At 39.3% G+C, this 16,835-nt stretch overlaps 2 protein-coding genes across 2 annotated transcripts; one reads left to right on the top strand and one right to left on the bottom strand.

The window, feature by feature from the left end:
- Nucleotides 1–224: 224 nt before the first annotated feature.
- LOC108566429 (hemocytin) lies at nt 225–16,241 on the top strand. Its single transcript, XM_017926292.1, has 40 exons — nt 225–373; nt 673–732; nt 821–912; nt 1,180–1,365; nt 1,423–1,582; nt 1,640–1,767; nt 1,835–1,930; nt 1,989–2,180; nt 2,237–2,382; nt 2,438–2,753; nt 2,815–2,957; nt 3,017–3,179; nt 3,235–3,365; nt 3,418–3,583; nt 3,645–4,262; nt 4,311–4,619; nt 4,678–5,098; nt 5,152–5,302; nt 5,357–5,535; nt 5,593–5,770; nt 5,827–6,066; nt 6,126–6,519; nt 6,574–6,914; nt 6,972–7,148; nt 7,209–7,404; nt 7,472–7,681; nt 7,750–8,078; nt 8,138–8,352; nt 8,408–8,532; nt 8,586–8,779; nt 8,832–9,468; nt 9,525–9,696; nt 9,752–10,071; nt 10,131–10,676; nt 10,741–11,415; nt 11,468–12,318; nt 13,599–14,127; nt 14,182–15,107; nt 15,185–15,872; nt 15,931–16,241. The coding sequence occupies exons 1-40, from the start codon at nt 318–320 to the stop codon at nt 16,113–16,115; spliced, it is 11,841 nt and encodes a 3,946-aa protein (XP_017781781.1). The 5' UTR covers nt 225–317; the 3' UTR covers nt 16,116–16,241.
- LOC108566430 (epimerase family protein SDR39U1) lies at nt 12,320–13,381 on the bottom strand. Its single transcript, XM_017926293.1, has one exon. It carries the CDS (start codon nt 13,312–13,314, stop codon nt 12,373–12,375), a length of 942 nt encoding a protein of 313 aa, XP_017781782.1. The 5' UTR covers nt 13,315–13,381; the 3' UTR covers nt 12,320–12,372.
- Nucleotides 16,242–16,835: the final 594 nt, after the last annotated feature.

The following is a 16,835-nucleotide window of genomic DNA, read 5'->3' as shown; positions in this document are numbered from 1 at the left end:
TTAAATTTATTTATTTCATGTTCATTTATCAAAATAAATGGCTCCATATGAACCCTGAAACAAAACAACATAAAAAAAACAACATAAGATTACGTTCTCACCGCATCCTGTTCCGATCCACCTACATCTACGAGGAAGAAAAATTCTGAAGGCTAATCAGTGAAACACGGGATGAAATCAGGGATACTGTTGGTGGGAGAGATGTTATATAAAGGCGAGAGCAACGTTTCGCAACAAAATCATACAAATTCGTTCCTCTAAATCGGTTCTTGCATGTGCATTCATCCCATGGAGAAAAGACAACTTTAAGACAAAAGATGTTTTGGAAGTTGCTTGTCCCAATACTATTGGGACATTTCATCGTATTGAATGCGTAAGTTCAATATACAAATATATAATTAAATTACATAATTTAACTATTAAGCTTTAATACAACTTAATTTTTTCAATTTAATTTAATTGACATTGAAGTATCATCAAATTTTAAAGTTTGTCAAAGTTCTAAAACTATTTAAATATTTGATTAAAATTATATTTTACTTAAGTTTAATGTAATTAAAACTTAAACAAAGTCAATTAATTAATTAATTAATGATTGATAAACAATTATTTCTCGCTTAATAAATGAATCAAAATGGTTTTCAAAATGACTTTAATTTGAAATTTTTTCAGCCAATACGTGCCGAGCTTTTTGAAAACGAAATATGGCAGCGCTTTTGGAGGAAATCCTAAGTAAGTTTATACTTGTAATCCAATTACAATTTCAATTGAATGTTAATATTTCATGATTAAAACACAATATTTTATGAAATTATTTCAGCCAAGGTGTGAAAACCTACACGAAAACCAAGACCAAAACGAAGACGTCTTACGGAAAACCTGGAAACTATGGAGACGCAAAGTATAATGGCGGTAAGATCTTTTGTTTAAATCAAATAAACTTTGTTTTGTTTTTGTCAACAAGAAGCTGCATTTGAGGTTATATTCCGAATTGAGATTCAATTGTGAGCTATTAATTGTATTACTTTTAATTGGTCAATTATAACTTTGTTAACAGTTTCAGCGATAAGCGCTTTGTTGATTATGAGTGTTACTTTTGAAAACAGGAAGCTAACAATTCAAATTAGACTTCCTGCATGTACTTTATAATTTTATCAGTGTTTTAATCAATTTTTGCAGGATGCAGAACAGAACCTGTGACTCCGTACAACTCAGGTATTACCTGCTCAAAGTTCAGTGGATGCGTAGCCAAGTGCATCTCTGGATATCAGTTCCCCAATGGAGATCAGAGCATTTACCTCAGTTGCACCAATGGTGTTTGGGGTGTCAAGTATGGTGTCTGGGAATCAATTCCATCTTGTGAACGTAAATATATTAGATTTTAAATGTGTGTTTTTTGTGCTAACTTTCATATTCTTATAGCCATCTGCATGCCGCAGTGCCAGAACAATGGTATCTGTGTTGCTCCGGACAAGTGCAATTGCCCAGAGAACTTCTCCGGCCCACAGTGCCAGTATGAGAACAAGCCTTGTTTCAATTACCCATCCATGCCGAGGAATTCCAAGAGATCTTGCAGATCAAAGTAAGTTAATCACCTGTTGCTCGTTGATACAATTCAATAATTTATTTTACTTTTTAGCATCTGCACCATCTCCTGCATGCCTGGACATGAATTCCCTGGAGGCTCCAGCATTACAACAATGGAATGCAAGAATGGACGTTGGGAACCTACCAAACAAGGATGGGCCACAGTTCCTGATTGCTCAGGTAATAATCAGTGGATTAATTACTTGTAATGGATTTATGGAGATTAACTTAATGTTTTATTTTATAGCTAAATGTGATCCTCCTTGCCAAAATGGAGGAAACTGCTTATCATTGAATGTATGCCAATGTCCACAGAACTTCAGAGGACCCCAGTGCCAATACTGTAAGAAATCTTGCAAATAATTAATGAATAATTGTAGTAATGTACACTTGTTTCACAGCTTCAAGTGCGTGCAGTGCTAGGAAACTGCAATTCAATGGACCATACAATTGCACAGGCAATTTGGATTCGTTCAGTTGTTCAATCTCTTGTCCAGAAGGAATCCAATTCGAATTCTTCCCGGAATCACTGTATACCTGCACATACGATACAGGAGTTTTCTTGCCATCACCTGTACCACAATGCGTTTATCGTAAGTTTCATTCTTTCCTCAAAATGATCTAATTAATTGATATATTTATTATTCAGCTAAAAACGTTAATGTAATCCCACTGGAAGGAGCATCGCACAGTTTTTACAAAACGGGCTTTTCAATGAATTCTCTAACGATCAATGGAAACAAATACAAACACGACAATGATTTTTGGTCTACATCGAAATGGAATCAAATGGCTGTACGAATGAATATAATGGTTTTATTTCAAACGCATCATTAATCCTCGTTTTTAGGCACCCACAGTTGATAGCCATGTGGAAATCATACCGCTGAAGCAGTATCGTACCTTGGAACATCAAGTCGTCATCATTGAGGAAAGGACACCGAAACCAGGAGTTTGCTTCACCTGGGGCGGATCTCATTTCAAGACTTTCGATGGTCGCGTTTTCAGCGTTCACTCCGATTGCGCTCATACGTTAGCTCGGGATGCAGTTGATAACACTTTCAGTGTCATCGTTTCCAACAATCCGTGCAAAGAGAATCATAACGATTGTTACAAAATCATCACTATCTACCTGCAGGACAAAGAGTACACTTTAAAGAAATCAAGTAATTTATTTTCTGCAATTAAACATCAATCAAACGTATTAATTATATATATTATTTTCAGATAAAAACGTACCGATTTTGGTTGGAAAGAAGAAGACGTTGCCTATTCCTGGACAAGTTCCTGGATTACGCGCTGAATTGTCGGCTCATTACGTTATTGTTTCTTTGGATTCGGTTGGAGCTAAGATAAAATGGGACGGACATGTAAGTTATTATCATTGAATAAATGTTGTAATGATTATTAATAATATTAAATTATTTAGCAAATGGTTCAATTGGAAGTAAACGAAGCTCTCTGGAATAGAACTGCAGGTCTTTGCGGTCATTTCGACGGAGACTCCTCAGACGATTTAACTTCCAAGGACGGTACTCAACCCAATAACTTAGTAACTTTAGCTAAAAGCTGGCAAGTTGATAAGTTAAATGGTAAAGTATATTTCTATTTATTGCATTATTTTATTATTACCTAACGTTATTTTAGACGATTGCAAGTCGAATCCTACCGAAGAACACGTTTGCCAAGGATCGGGTATCTTCGGTTCTCAATCACACAGGGCTACCGAATTCTGCAAGAAACTATTGAGTGATGCACGATTCGCTCGTTGCCATGCTGTAAGATATACAAACAAAAATTGGTGAAAATGTAACTAAAACAAATGTTTAGGTATTGGATACTACTGTACTCTTGGACGCTTGCCGCTGGGATTACTGCTCTTGCGAAAGCTCTGACCCCGAGGAGTGTGCTTGCGAAACAGTCAACGTCTTTGTAAGAGCTTGCGCTTACAACGGTGTCAATGATTTGGGTATATGGAGAGACGAAAAAACGTGTCGTAAGTTAACGAATTTTCTAATATTTCCAATATATTTCATAACTTGTCAAATTTCTTGCAGCAATGAAATGTACGGGAGGTCATGTTTACATGCCCTGCGCTCCAGTGGGCGGTCAAGCAGTCTGCGGAGCTTCGGTAGAAAAAACTGAAGGTTGCGAAGAGGGTTGCTACTGTCCAATTGGAACAGTTATGCATGATGGTAAATGCATCACCAGAGATAAATGTCCTTGCAGATTGCGCGGAAAAGATTTTCCTTCGGGATCGAGCGTACCAAAAGACTGTAACACTTGTACTTGCTCCGAAGGACAATGGATTTGCACTCAGGTCGCTTGCGGTGCCAGATGCTCGGCATTGGGAGATCCTCATTACATCACCTTCGATGGGAAACGATACGATTTCATGGGACAATGCTCATACTATCTAATGAAAACCAATGATACTGAAATCGAAGCTGAGAACGTGGCTTGCAGCGGCACCATTTCTCAAGCTATGAACTTCCCTAGCAGCATTTCAACAGGTTTGCCCTCTTGCACTAAAACTGTTACCGTTAAGTATGGTGGACAAACCATCAAACTTAAACAGAACCACGAGTTAACAGTTAACGGTTTGGAAATAACAAAACTTCCATACAAAGTTGCGGATATTACTGTGAGGAGTGTCTCATCCATTTTCATGATAGGTAAGATCTTCAATATTGACAATAGCATATTCTAAATACTTTTTTCAGTTGAATTACCCAATGGCGTTGAAGTTTGGTGGGATGGTCTTACGAGAGCTTACGTAGATGTTCCATCCTCATTCAAAGGTAGAACGCAAGGTCTTTGCGGTACTTTCAATGACAACCAGAAAGACGATTTTGTGACTCCTGAAAACGACGTTGAACAATCCGTTATTCCTTTCGCCAATAAATGGAAAACTCATGAAAAGTGCAATGACATCCCTGACAAGTTAAAATCTCATCCATGCGAGATGAACGTTCACAACAAAGCCGCCGCTGAAGGATATTGCAAACATTTGAAATCCGACGTATTTGCCGGTAAATATATTGATTTAAAAATATGTTGGGATTATATCACTAACATTTTTATTACTAGGTTGTCATTGGTATGTTGATCCTGAGCCATTCTATCAAGACTGTTTATACGATATGTGCTCGTGCGAAGGAAAGGCTTCAAGATGCTTGTGTCCGATGTTAGCCGCCTATGCCGAAGAGTGCGCAGCTAAAGGAGTTAAATTAGGATGGAGGTCTGAAGTTCGCGAATGTGGAGTTACTTGTCCTGCTGGACAAACTTATCAAGTGTGCGGAAATCCTTGCACCAGAACTTGCAACGATGTTACTGATAGACCTGATTGTAAACAACGTTGCGTCGAAGGCTGCAATTGCCCAGAAGGACAGACTTTGGACAATAAAGGTGAATGCGTTCCAATTGGTCGTTGTGGTTGTAGACACGACGGATTGGATTTCGCTGCTGGATACAAAGAAGTTAGACCTGCCAGCAAAGGATTGGAACTCTGGTAAATACATACATTAATTAAAATCTATTACAATATATTAATTTTATTATTAGCACTTGCATTAATGCCCAATGGACTTGCAAACCTGCTAAACCAGATGAAATCAAACAATTCCCAAGGGCCAGCGATTTAAAGTCCAAGTGCAACGCTACCCGAAACTTTGTTTTCACCACTTGCGAATCGGTTGAACCTACAACATGCAAAGTATGTATTAAACACCTACTAGTGAATTCTTAGTTTAATATCGATTTGGTATAGAATATGCACGAGGAAGACTTTGTGAGTGCTGGAATTTGCCATCCCGGATGCGAATGTAAACAAGGTTACGTGCTTGATACACAAAGTAAAATATGCGTGAGGCCATCCGAATGTCCATGTCATCACGGTGGTCGAAGCTACAAAGAGAATTCCGTTGTCCAAAACGATTGCAACACATGGTAAGAGATTTTTGAATAATAATACTAGGACTTTAAATTAATCGAAAATATTCATAGTAAATGTCAAAACGGAAAATGGGATTGCACGAATCGTCAATGTTCTGCACAGTGCACCGCTTGGGGCGATTCTCATTTCAAGACTTTCGATGGAAAAATGTTCGATTACCAGGGCCAATGCGATTACGTTTTAGCGAAAGGAGTATTAGAGGCGGATAACTTCGATGTCACCATACAGGTAAATTGTTTGATTGCCAAAAATATTTATATCTTAACTATTCTGTATCCATTTAGAACGTTCCGTGTGGAACTCTTGGAGTTAGTTGTTCAAAATCTTTGACCATCAAAATCGGACCAGAAAGTATCACTCTGACCAGAGGCAAAAAAGTTCCCTTCACCCAAGTCTTCAACCGTTTCACCGTACGCAATCGCGACTTGTTCGTCATAGTTGAGGCTGCTGATTTAGGATTAATTGTGCATTGGGACAAGGGTACAAGGGTTTACGTTAAAGTTGATCCAAGGTGGAAAAATAAGGTAAATATTTGTTTTTAATAATCCAATAGGATTATTATTTAACCACTACAAATCTACAGGTTAAAGGACTTTGCGGTAACTACAACGACAATGAGAACGATGACTTCCAAACACCTTCCGGCGGATTAACAGAGGTTTCTGCTAGGTTGTTCGGTGATTCTTGGAAACTGCAATCGTATTGTCCGGAAGCTCATGAAATTACAGACACTTGCATACAAAGACCTGACAGGAAAATTTGGGCGTTGAAAGAATGCGGCATTTTGAAGTCCTCTACATTCGCTCCATGTCATTCAGAAGTCCCAGTTGACAGTTACTTGGACAACTGCGTTTTTGATTCTTGCGCTTGTGACCAGGGAGGAGATTGTGAATGTCTTTGCACTGCAATTGCCGCTTATGCTCAAGAATGTAACAATAGAGGAGTCCCGATCAAATGGAGAAGCCAAGAGTTGTGTCGTAAGATGGATAACATTTCTGTTTGCACTTAATTTAATAACAATTTCCGTGTAGCAATCCAATGTGATGAAAGATGTTCTTCGTACAGTCCTTGTGTATCTACTTGTCCAGTAGAAACGTGCGACAATTTATTGGTGCAGAGTCCTTTGAGCAAATTGTGCAAGGAGGACAGTTGCGTCGAAGGATGCGAACCTAAACCATGTCCAGCCGGATTCGTCTACTCCAATTCATCGCTTAATGATTGCGTGCCAAAGAGTTTGTGCAAGCCTGTCTGCTTGGAAGTTGATGGAATTGTATACTATGAAGGAGATTTGATGGAGGAAGACGCTTGCAGAAGTTGCTACTGTTCGAGAGGAAGGAAATCTTGTAAGGGCACCACCTGCGCTATTGAAGTAGTAAGTAGAAACTCTAGTAATTGTGAACAAACAAGACATTTAAAACGTCATTATTAGACTACACCAAAAACTGAAGGACCTATCACCCATCAAATGGAACAATTGAACCAATGTAAATCAGGTTGGACCGAATGGATCAATCAGGATAAAATTCAGAATGTTGGCGCCAAAACAAAATCTAAAATGAACAATAAATTCACTGATGTGGAACCATTGCCTGACGACATTATAATGGTAATAACTATAACTAGAATAGAGGAATAGTATGTATTTTTATTTCTAATTTAATTGCAGAACAACTTAAAAGGACCTGCTCGTTGTCCGCAAGATAAAATTGCGAACATTGAATGTCGTACAGTAAGGACTCATAAACACTACAAGGAAACTGGAGTTGATGTGGAATGCAGTTTAGAGAAAGGTTTGATCTGCCAATCAAGGAAAGGACAACGCCCTTGTCCCGATTTCGAGATTCGAGTTTTATGCAAATGCGGTAAAAAATGATTAAAAATTAACTAAAATTTAGAAAATAACTTCTTTTTTTCTCTTAATTGAAACAGAGGAGGAACCTGTGACTACTGTTGTACCATGCGATGTTAGGAAACCCAATGAAGAACATCCAGACGATTGTCACAAGTTTAGGCAGTGCTCTCCAATCACGGGATTGGTTGAGAAGACTTGCGGACCGAACATGCTGTATAATCCGGATACGATGATTTGCGATTGGCCACAGAATGTCTTGAAGATCAAACCACAATGCGAGGAACAAAGTGAGCATTAATTTACAGAGATTTTTGATTTAGTTATTTATTCATTCAAAAAATACGTATTGTTTTAGTAACGAAAGAAACTATTTCGGAAGTAGGTAATGAACCGGAAGTCGTAACGGCCGGAATAGAAGAAGATATTCTTGACAAAGGTGAACCTGCCTGTCCGGATGGTTATGTCATGGACTCGTGTGCCATCGAATGCGACCGTATGTGTCTGCACTATTCTTACATTGTCAAAGAAAGTGGTTTATGTAAGGGTAACACCATCTGCGAATCCAGTTGCGTGTCTGCCAATAAGCAAAGAACTTGTCCTACGGGCATGGTTTGGGCCAATAACAACACCTGCGTTGCAATTCAAAATTGCATGTGCACCGACCACGATGGAAAACCCGTTAAAGTAATTAATTAAGCAATGAAAAAAAAATGCTTGATTACATTAAATTATTTACTTTGCAGCCCGGAACCGTCGTTAAAGAATCTGACTGCATGCTGTGTCAATGCATTGATAATTATTACACTTGCGACAAGAGTACCTGTGGTGATGAAGAGGAAGCATACACAATTTTACCAGATGTCATTGAAACCGTTTCTGGACAACCTAAATACGTAACGGAACCAACTATTATGGTTGTAAACACAGTAACACCTCCGAAAGAATGCAACCCCGACATGTAAGATCTTAGTATATACTTCTAAGCGTTAACATACTCAATTTTCGTTGTTTAGGTACACTGATTTAATACAAGGTGATCAACCTCTACCTGATGATGCATTCTCAGCTAGCACTGTGTTGGGTGCTTCGTTTGAGGCGAAACACTCCAGAATCAACAGCCAAATAACTGCTGATAATGGTAAGTAATATTTAATACTTTAAATTAAAAATAAATATATTCTTTACGTATAGGTGGAAGTTGGATGCCCAAGGATACAAACAAAGATCAATATTTGCAAATTAATTTCGGTAAACCGGAACCCGTTTACGGAATCGTAATTAAAGGAAGTCCGCTTTACGCTGAATTTGTTACCAGTTTTAAAGTTCTTTACAGCAATGATGGAGAAACGTATAGCTTTGTAACCGACAAGAACAAGAAGCCGGAGGTACGTGTCATTAATATATTATATTTTGAACTCTAATTTATTACTATGGTAGGTATTCCGTGGATCATTGGATGGTAATTCGCCGGTCAAACAAATGTTCAACGAACCAATTGAAGCTAAATTAATTAGGGTTAATCCCCAAACCTGGCATCAAAATATCGCATTGAGAGTGGAATTTATTGGATGTGGAGTTACACGCACCACTACTACCTCCTACGGATTAGTCACACCCAAATTCGATCAATGTTTTGATCCAATGGGCTTAGGCGATGGAACAATGTCCGACCAACAAGTTGTAGTCAGCTCCGAATACGGGCCAAATAATTCTAAGAAATATTTGAACATTAAGGGATCAAATGTCTGGAGACCTATGACCAATTCTCCTACAGAATGGATTGAGTTTAATTTGATGGGGCCACGTAACATCACCGGTTTTGTGACTAAAGGAGGTCCAGCTGGATGGGTCACAGCCTTTAAAGTCAAATACTCGAGCAATGGAAAGGATTGGAATCCGATTTTGGACGAGCTCAAGACCGAGCGCACATTCTTGGGCAATTACGACGAGAATTCTCCGTTGATCAATAACTTCGATCTACCAATTTTGGCTACTTACGTGAAAATCTTCCCAGTAAAATGGCAAAAGAATATCGCTCTTAGGATCGAATTGCATGGATGTTTTGAACCTTACCGTAAGATAACTCTAAATGAATTAATAAGCTTTTAAATTAAACTGTAATCATTGCAGCAATAATTGAAGAACCAGTGGCAACTGAAGCCCCATCCCCGTGCAATAGCTGTCCAGGAACGACAGAATCTGAATTGGAATTAGCAGCTTGTCGTTGCCCACCACATCTTTGGTTTGACGGAGAAAACTGCGTTTCTCGACCGGAATGCCCATGCGTTATTGGACATATTCCGTAAGACATTTATTTAAATTAAAGTACTTGATGTAATAATATGATATCTTCTTAGTTATTCCATCGGTACGGTATTCGAGAAAGAAGATTGCTCGCAATGCATCTGTAAACTGGGTGGAGTTTCACACTGTACACCTAAAGTTTGCGACAAATGCGATGAAGGTCTTAAGAGTATCGTTACTAGCACTTGCGGATGCGTTTGTTTACCTTGTGACCCAGGCACTGTACTTTGTCCAACCAGTAACATTTGCATTAATCAAACGTCTTGGTGCGATGGAATCCAAGATTGCCCCGACGATGAGGTGAATTGTAAAACAACCGAAGTACCAACTACCACCATTGAGCCTTTAATTGGAACTACCAAAGTTAGCGAATGTAAATATTATTTTTATATCTATAAGATCCTTATTTAACATATTTTGTTATTTTTTCAGCAATGACCAAGGCATGTCCAAAAGTGGAATGCCCTCCAGGTTATAAAGTCATTCAAAAGAAGCCTGCGAGGTCACAACGATTGAATTCGTATTACTGGACAATGTTCTCGACTCAAGCACAGAAAGTCCCTAAGAAAACCAATTACCTACCAAAGAAGACCAAAGGAGGTACTAAAGGCGGAATCAAGGATGGTTCCCAAGTATCCCAGGTTCCAGCAAAATCTGATAAGACAATGCTCGCTGATAAATCAGTTTGTCCCGAATATAAATGCGTCTCGAATCGACCACCACCAGAATTCATACCTGGAAAACCCTGCCCACCGGCAAGATGTCCTCCAGGTTACAATTTGGAGTTCAACGAGGAAGATGTTAAGGATAGATCAAAGCTTTGTCCAAGATACGATTGCTCTCCTCCGCCTGCACCGGACGCAATTTGCAATGTTACCGGAAGGACGTTTAATACTTTTGATGACACTGAATACAAATATGATATTTGTGATCATATCCTAGTTAGGGATTTGGATAAAATGGAATGGACCATTGGACGTACGTTAATTATTATTATTAATTTTTTTTACTTATATAAATTCTATTCTCTTCTCATTTTCAGTAAAGAAAATATGCAATGAGAAATACTGTACGAAAAGTTTGATCGTAAACCACGACGACCATGTCTTCAAGTTCAATCCAGATTTGAGCGTTGAATATGATGGTTTCACTTACAGCGTTACCCAGACGAAGAAAATCGGAAGTCAATCACAATCTTTCACTATATCTCGCATCGGTCAAACTCTATTATTCGTTTCAAACCACTACGGATTCTGGGTGATCTGGGATACGCAGAGCAACGTGAAAGTTGGAGTTTCTAGTAAACTGCTCGGCAAAGTCGATGGATTGTGTGGATTCTACAATGACAATGGAGCTGACGATAAAAGAAAACCCGCAGGGGAAGAGGCTAGAACAACTGCCGAATTTGGAGACAGCTGGGGCTATGACAAAGAGAAATGCGAACCGAAGACTTGTCCAATTCATATACAGAACAAGGCATGGGATATGTGCAATCAAGTGAAGAGTCAAGTGCTCAGTCCGTGCAGCAAAGTTATCGTTGTTGATACCTTCATTTCACGATGCCTGGAATCAACATGTGCTTGCTTGCAGAACGCTGTTGATAATTCAACAGCTGAAGACCAATGTCGTTGCAAAGCTCTGGAAACGTTCGTTGTTGATTGCATGACCGCTGACAACGACATAGAACTCACCGATTGGAGAATGTTGCACGAATGCCGTAAGTTACTTTAATTTAAATTTGAATTAATATTACATATAAATAATTTTAGCTGTTGAATGTGAGGCTCCTTTGGTCCATCACGATTGCTACAGAAGACGTTGCGAACCTACATGTGAAACTATTTCGGATCCTAATATCTGTCCGAAACTTCCCAACGTTTGCTTCCCAGGATGCTATTGCCCGCCAGGTTTGGTTCGTAAAGGAGATTCTTGTATCAAAGCGTCTACCTGCAAAGATTGCGAATGCAACGTCCTACCTCACTTGCAGTATGTAACATATGATGATACAAATTTCACTGTTAACGGAAATTGCGTTTACGTTATGTCACGCGATGTATTGGAAAAATACCATGACGAACATCAATTCCAAGTGCTTGTAACCAATGCTCCGTGCAGAGATAACAAAGATAAAACATGCGTTGGCAAGGTTACTATTTTATACCAAGGGCACAAGATCCACATTCTGTTTGATGGAATCAAGAACAACCTGAAGTTAATCGTGGATGCAGAAAGGATCGATGATTTTACAGTAATCGCGGATTGGGCTAATGTGAGAGAAACCAAGTCTAAGCATCTTAAGATTCTCCTTACAAAGGCGCAAGTAGAGGTTAGCATTTACTTCCCGTCTCTCGGCGTTTCCGTGAAAGCCCCATCGCATCGGTATGGTGGAAAGTTGGAAGGTTTATGCGGAGATTGCAACAAGGATCCTGAAAACGATATGCGAACACCCGAAGGATTGGTAACAACTGATGCCGACGTTCTTGGACCATCGTGGTTTTATGACAAATTACCTGGAATGACGAGGGAGACCTGCTCCAATTTGCCAAAGGAAGAGTGCACCGAAATGGATGTCAATGATGATCCTTGCGTACAATTGGTCGATATTGAAAGATACGCTCAAGTAAGACATTTACTATTTATTTTTACAAGAGACTACATGAAAGCATACATATTACTAATTGATTGTATTTGATGCGAACGGGTCTGGGGGAATTGGTTTTATAACGTCTTCACATGCCAATTCAATATTTGGATAAATATATTGGAATCCCAGTGAGACAGCTTTGTTGGGCATAACTTTTTGTCCTTTCAAAAGCATGTTTGCTCTATCCTCTTGTAGTATTATCTTTAGCATTGAAGCAGGAACTGGGAACCATGATGGCCTATTCATTGCTTTGGCGAACGCTTTAGAAAATTCCTGGTTGGTTATGAGTTGAGGTGCGACCCCATTAACAGCACCATTCATCTTATTATTTTCAATCGAGTAACATATTAGTCTAGCTAAATCTCGCACATGAATCCAAGGTAGTGGTTGATTCCCTGGATTCACAGGTCCTCCAAGCCCTAGGTAGAAGGGCAGGTAAAGGTTCTTCACCATACCACCGTCGTATCCCAGAACAACTCCACTCCTAATCGCGATCTGTCTACAATTTAAATGACCCGAAAGCTTTCCAGCCTGTTCTAATTCCAAACACATCCTCGAAAAAAAGTCGAAATCGTGTACGTGGCTCTTCTCGGCATAGACCATTCCGGGTAACGGTTCATAGATACCAACGCCTGACATCACTGTGAAGGAAGACACTCTCGAATTGCTTCTTTCAATTAATTTAGCTAGTGTATGGGTTGTGCTTATCCTTGAGTTCCATACTACACGTTTGAACTCCTCAGTCCATCTGTGCTTAAAGTCGAGGATATTTTGTCCTGCCAAATTGACTACGGCTGTAGTCTCCGTTGGCAAACCTCTAACCTTGAGCTCCTGCCAACCCATACAGTTCATGTCGGGTCTCCTGGACACAACGGTCACCCCATATCCTTTGTTGCGTAAAACGCGACACAGGTGACGGCCGACGAAGCCGGTACCACCACCGACTACTACGTGCCCTCTGAGACCCGACATTTCTTACAACGAAATTTGGATAATGAAGAACGTTCTATACTCAGTTACAATTATATACTACTGACAGGTTAAACTTCATCTTGACAACAACAACAGCTTCTATTTTTAGAATAGATATAAAAAAACATTAATTACAAAATCATAACTAATGTTGTTAATTACAGAAAACAATAATTTTGTTAGACGCTTGTAAAATATTTTGCATTGATTATGTATTATAACATATGTTATAATGTGTATGCAAACACATATGCACTTATACTATATAATTGTTTTTCTTTTAGTGTCACCCAGTATTAGATCCAGGCATGTTCATAGAATGGTGCAGAAAGGATACGTGCGGTGGTCATCCGGAATTGGCTTGCCAAGCTATAGCCGCGTATGGTCGCGAATGCCAGAGCAATGGTTTTTGCGTTAAATGGAGGTCGGATCTTTGTCCGGCTCCTAAATGCACTGAAGATCAAGAATACAAATCGTGCGGTGGCTGTTTGAAGACCTGCGAATCAATCAAGAACAAAGACAAATCCAAACATTGCATTCAGATACCCACCGACGGTTGCTTCTGTCCAGAAGGAAAGGTCATGATGAACAACACCTGTGTGGAAGAAAAAATGTGCGTTGTATGTGATGATGAAGGACATCATCCAGGTGATGTTTGGCAAAAGGATGCTTGCACTACCTGCGAATGTGTTGGATCTTCCATGAAGTGCGAGACTAAACATTGCCCAGCTGCCGAAACCGTATGCCAGAGGGGACTAATTCCCGTAAAATTGAACAAAAACGAAAACGAATGCTGCGATAAATACATCTGCGGTACATATCATTTTTTTTTATAATAATTTCCAAAATTAATGATTATATTTTCAGTACCCGCGGCGACTGCTGGCCCCACTTGCGAACCACCACACAAGCTAAATTGTGCCCCAGGACAAATAATGAAATTGGAAACCAAATCTGATGGCTGTCAACAGTTCGTATGCGTTTGCAAACCAATCGAAGATTGCGACAAATATGATATGACCTACGACCCAACCCTGGAACCTGGCATGATGAAAGTATTAAATGACGCTGGATGTTGTCCAGTCGTCAATTTGGTTTGCAAAACGGAAAAATGCCCGAAAGCACCGATATGCGAAGAATTCCATAAATTGAAAGAAAATGTGGGTAATGGCAAGTGCTGTCCTGAATGGATCTGCGAACCTCCACAGAAATGTATTGTGAATTTGGGATACATTGCTGCCGAAGACGGTGGTGAAAGGGTGAGGTCCAAATATGAAAAGCAAAAGGTCCTCAAGGAAGTTGATGAAACTTGGCAGGATGGGCCATGCAGAGATTGCAAATGTTACGGTTCCAATAGCACCGGTTATCAATCGGTATGTTCCGAAACCGAATGTCCTGCCATTACTTCTTCGAGTGATTACAACGATTACGAGTTGGTCGCAAATAAAATCTACGGTATATGCTGCTCGGAAATCAAGAGAGAAGCTTGCAAACACGAAGGTAAAGTACGCAAGGTTGGGGAGAAATGGACACCGGAAGGAGATTATTGCACCAAAATGGAATGCGTTAAAAATGATAAATACGGAATTGCAATCTCCACCCAATCGATCAGTTGTGATGAGAAATGCGAGCTTGGATCTGAATACAAACCAGCTACACCTGAAAGCAAAGAATGCTGCGGTTCTTGCAAAGCTGTCGGTTGCGTTGTCGATGGAGTAGTTAAACAGGTTGGAGAGGAATGGTCTTCTGCTGATCACTGCACTAATTACTTCTGCATTAACCTTAATGGAACTGTAAGTGAACTGAAGACTCGATCTTTTGTAATATTAATTTGAAACATTTCATTATTTAAATTTTGTATGATTTACAGATGCAAATTCAATCAGTGATGGTTGTATGCCCGGATATTCCACAAGAGCAACTGAGGGAATACGTTTACGATTTTATTCCAGTTGAAGGTGAATGCTGCAAGAAACACAGGATGACTGCCTGCAAAGCTGGTTACAATGTTTACTCTGTGGGACACACTTGGCCATCACCTGATGGTGATAAATGCAAGACTATTTCGTGCGTTGAATCCAAGTACGGAGAACTTCTTAAACAAGAGAGCGTTCAGAAATGTAACAAAGATTGCGCCAAGGGCTGGGAATACGTCGAGTCTAAGACAGAGTGTTGCGGTGATTGCGTGCAAGTTGCTTGCGTAATCGGTGATGAGCTCAAGTCACCGGGAGAGAATTGGACTTCAGCAGATGGTTGCACAACCTTTAGCTGCGACAAATACTTGGACCAATTTTCAGTAAACAGCCAACACGAGTCTTGCCCGAAAATCTTGGACGATTGTCCAAAGGATCACATTATTGTTAAAGGCTGCTGTAAATATTGCAACATCACGTCTGAGGCACAAAGTCAATGCATGCCTGAAGAAATACCCGCAACTAAATCTGTTGGAATAGTTGTTGCTGAAAGAGCACCGCACGGAATTTGTAAAAATGTTGAAGCTTTGAAAGGATTCACAGAATGCGTGGGTACTTGCCACTCATCCACCGTCTTTAACACAAGTAAATTAACTTTAATTACTTTAGTTCTTAATATTAATATCTACCATTTTTTTTGCAGAGAGCGGAAGTCACGAATCAATTTGCTCGTGTTGTCGCGCCACAAAGTATAGTCCTTTGTTAATAGAGTTAACATGTGAGGATGGATACAAGTTTAAGAAGCAGGTGGCTGTGCCTACTGTTTGCGGTTGCGAGGGATGCTCCGCCAAAGTCATCAATCCCTTTGCAGGTGTTAAATCTCGTTAATAAGTAGTAAATTAAGTTTCGTATTATTTCTTCATTTAATGTATATAAAATGTTTGTTTAATCAAAAATGTTATCCTAACTTAGCTAATTCATTATTTACAGGTATAAATAATATTTTCTGTTAATGATGTTCTTTTCTTTATTAAGATGAAAAATTAATAAAATTTTAAATAGGCTCTAATTCTGGTCTTGATTCTTTAACATTTTCTTATGATTCCTTAATATGACCTAAATTAAATAATAACCTAATGGAAATAATATTTCTAAACAAAAATAATACAACTAAGCCAGTAGCGCATTATGACTTTGTGAGGACGCAACCTGATTTGGAGGCCCCATATTCACCCAACTAAGAAAATCATAACATTGATTTTGCCGATTTGGACGCCGCTTAATTTAAGAGGCGCCTATGCGGTAACCCTCCACTGGTGGCACCCATCTTACGCTATCATCTAAACGAAACAGCGATTTTTAAGAAAATCCTATTTTCCAATTTCTACAGTGTGTATACGACAGCACGAATATGCCAGTAGTTTCGTTGGAAGGATGTATTCAGCTTTAAATTGTGTGGTCGATGATGTAATTCTCTCGCCAAATTGAATTGAGAATTTAATTAAAATGCTTAATTTTGATAACTCATAGTAGATGTACTGAGCAAACCACAATGCCAGAAGTTAGCTCATTGGAAATGTTGTAGTTTTCTCATTAATTTGCGTATTC

Source organism: Nicrophorus vespilloides, unplaced genomic scaffold, assembly GCF_001412225.1.
Source record: "Nicrophorus vespilloides isolate i.1.1-1 unplaced genomic scaffold, Nicve_v1.0, whole genome shotgun sequence".
Lineage (NCBI taxonomy): Eukaryota > Metazoa > Arthropoda > Insecta > Coleoptera > Silphidae > Nicrophorus > Nicrophorus vespilloides.
The sequence above is the reverse complement of the archived record's forward strand: the minus strand, read 5'-3'. Positions and strand labels throughout refer to the sequence as shown.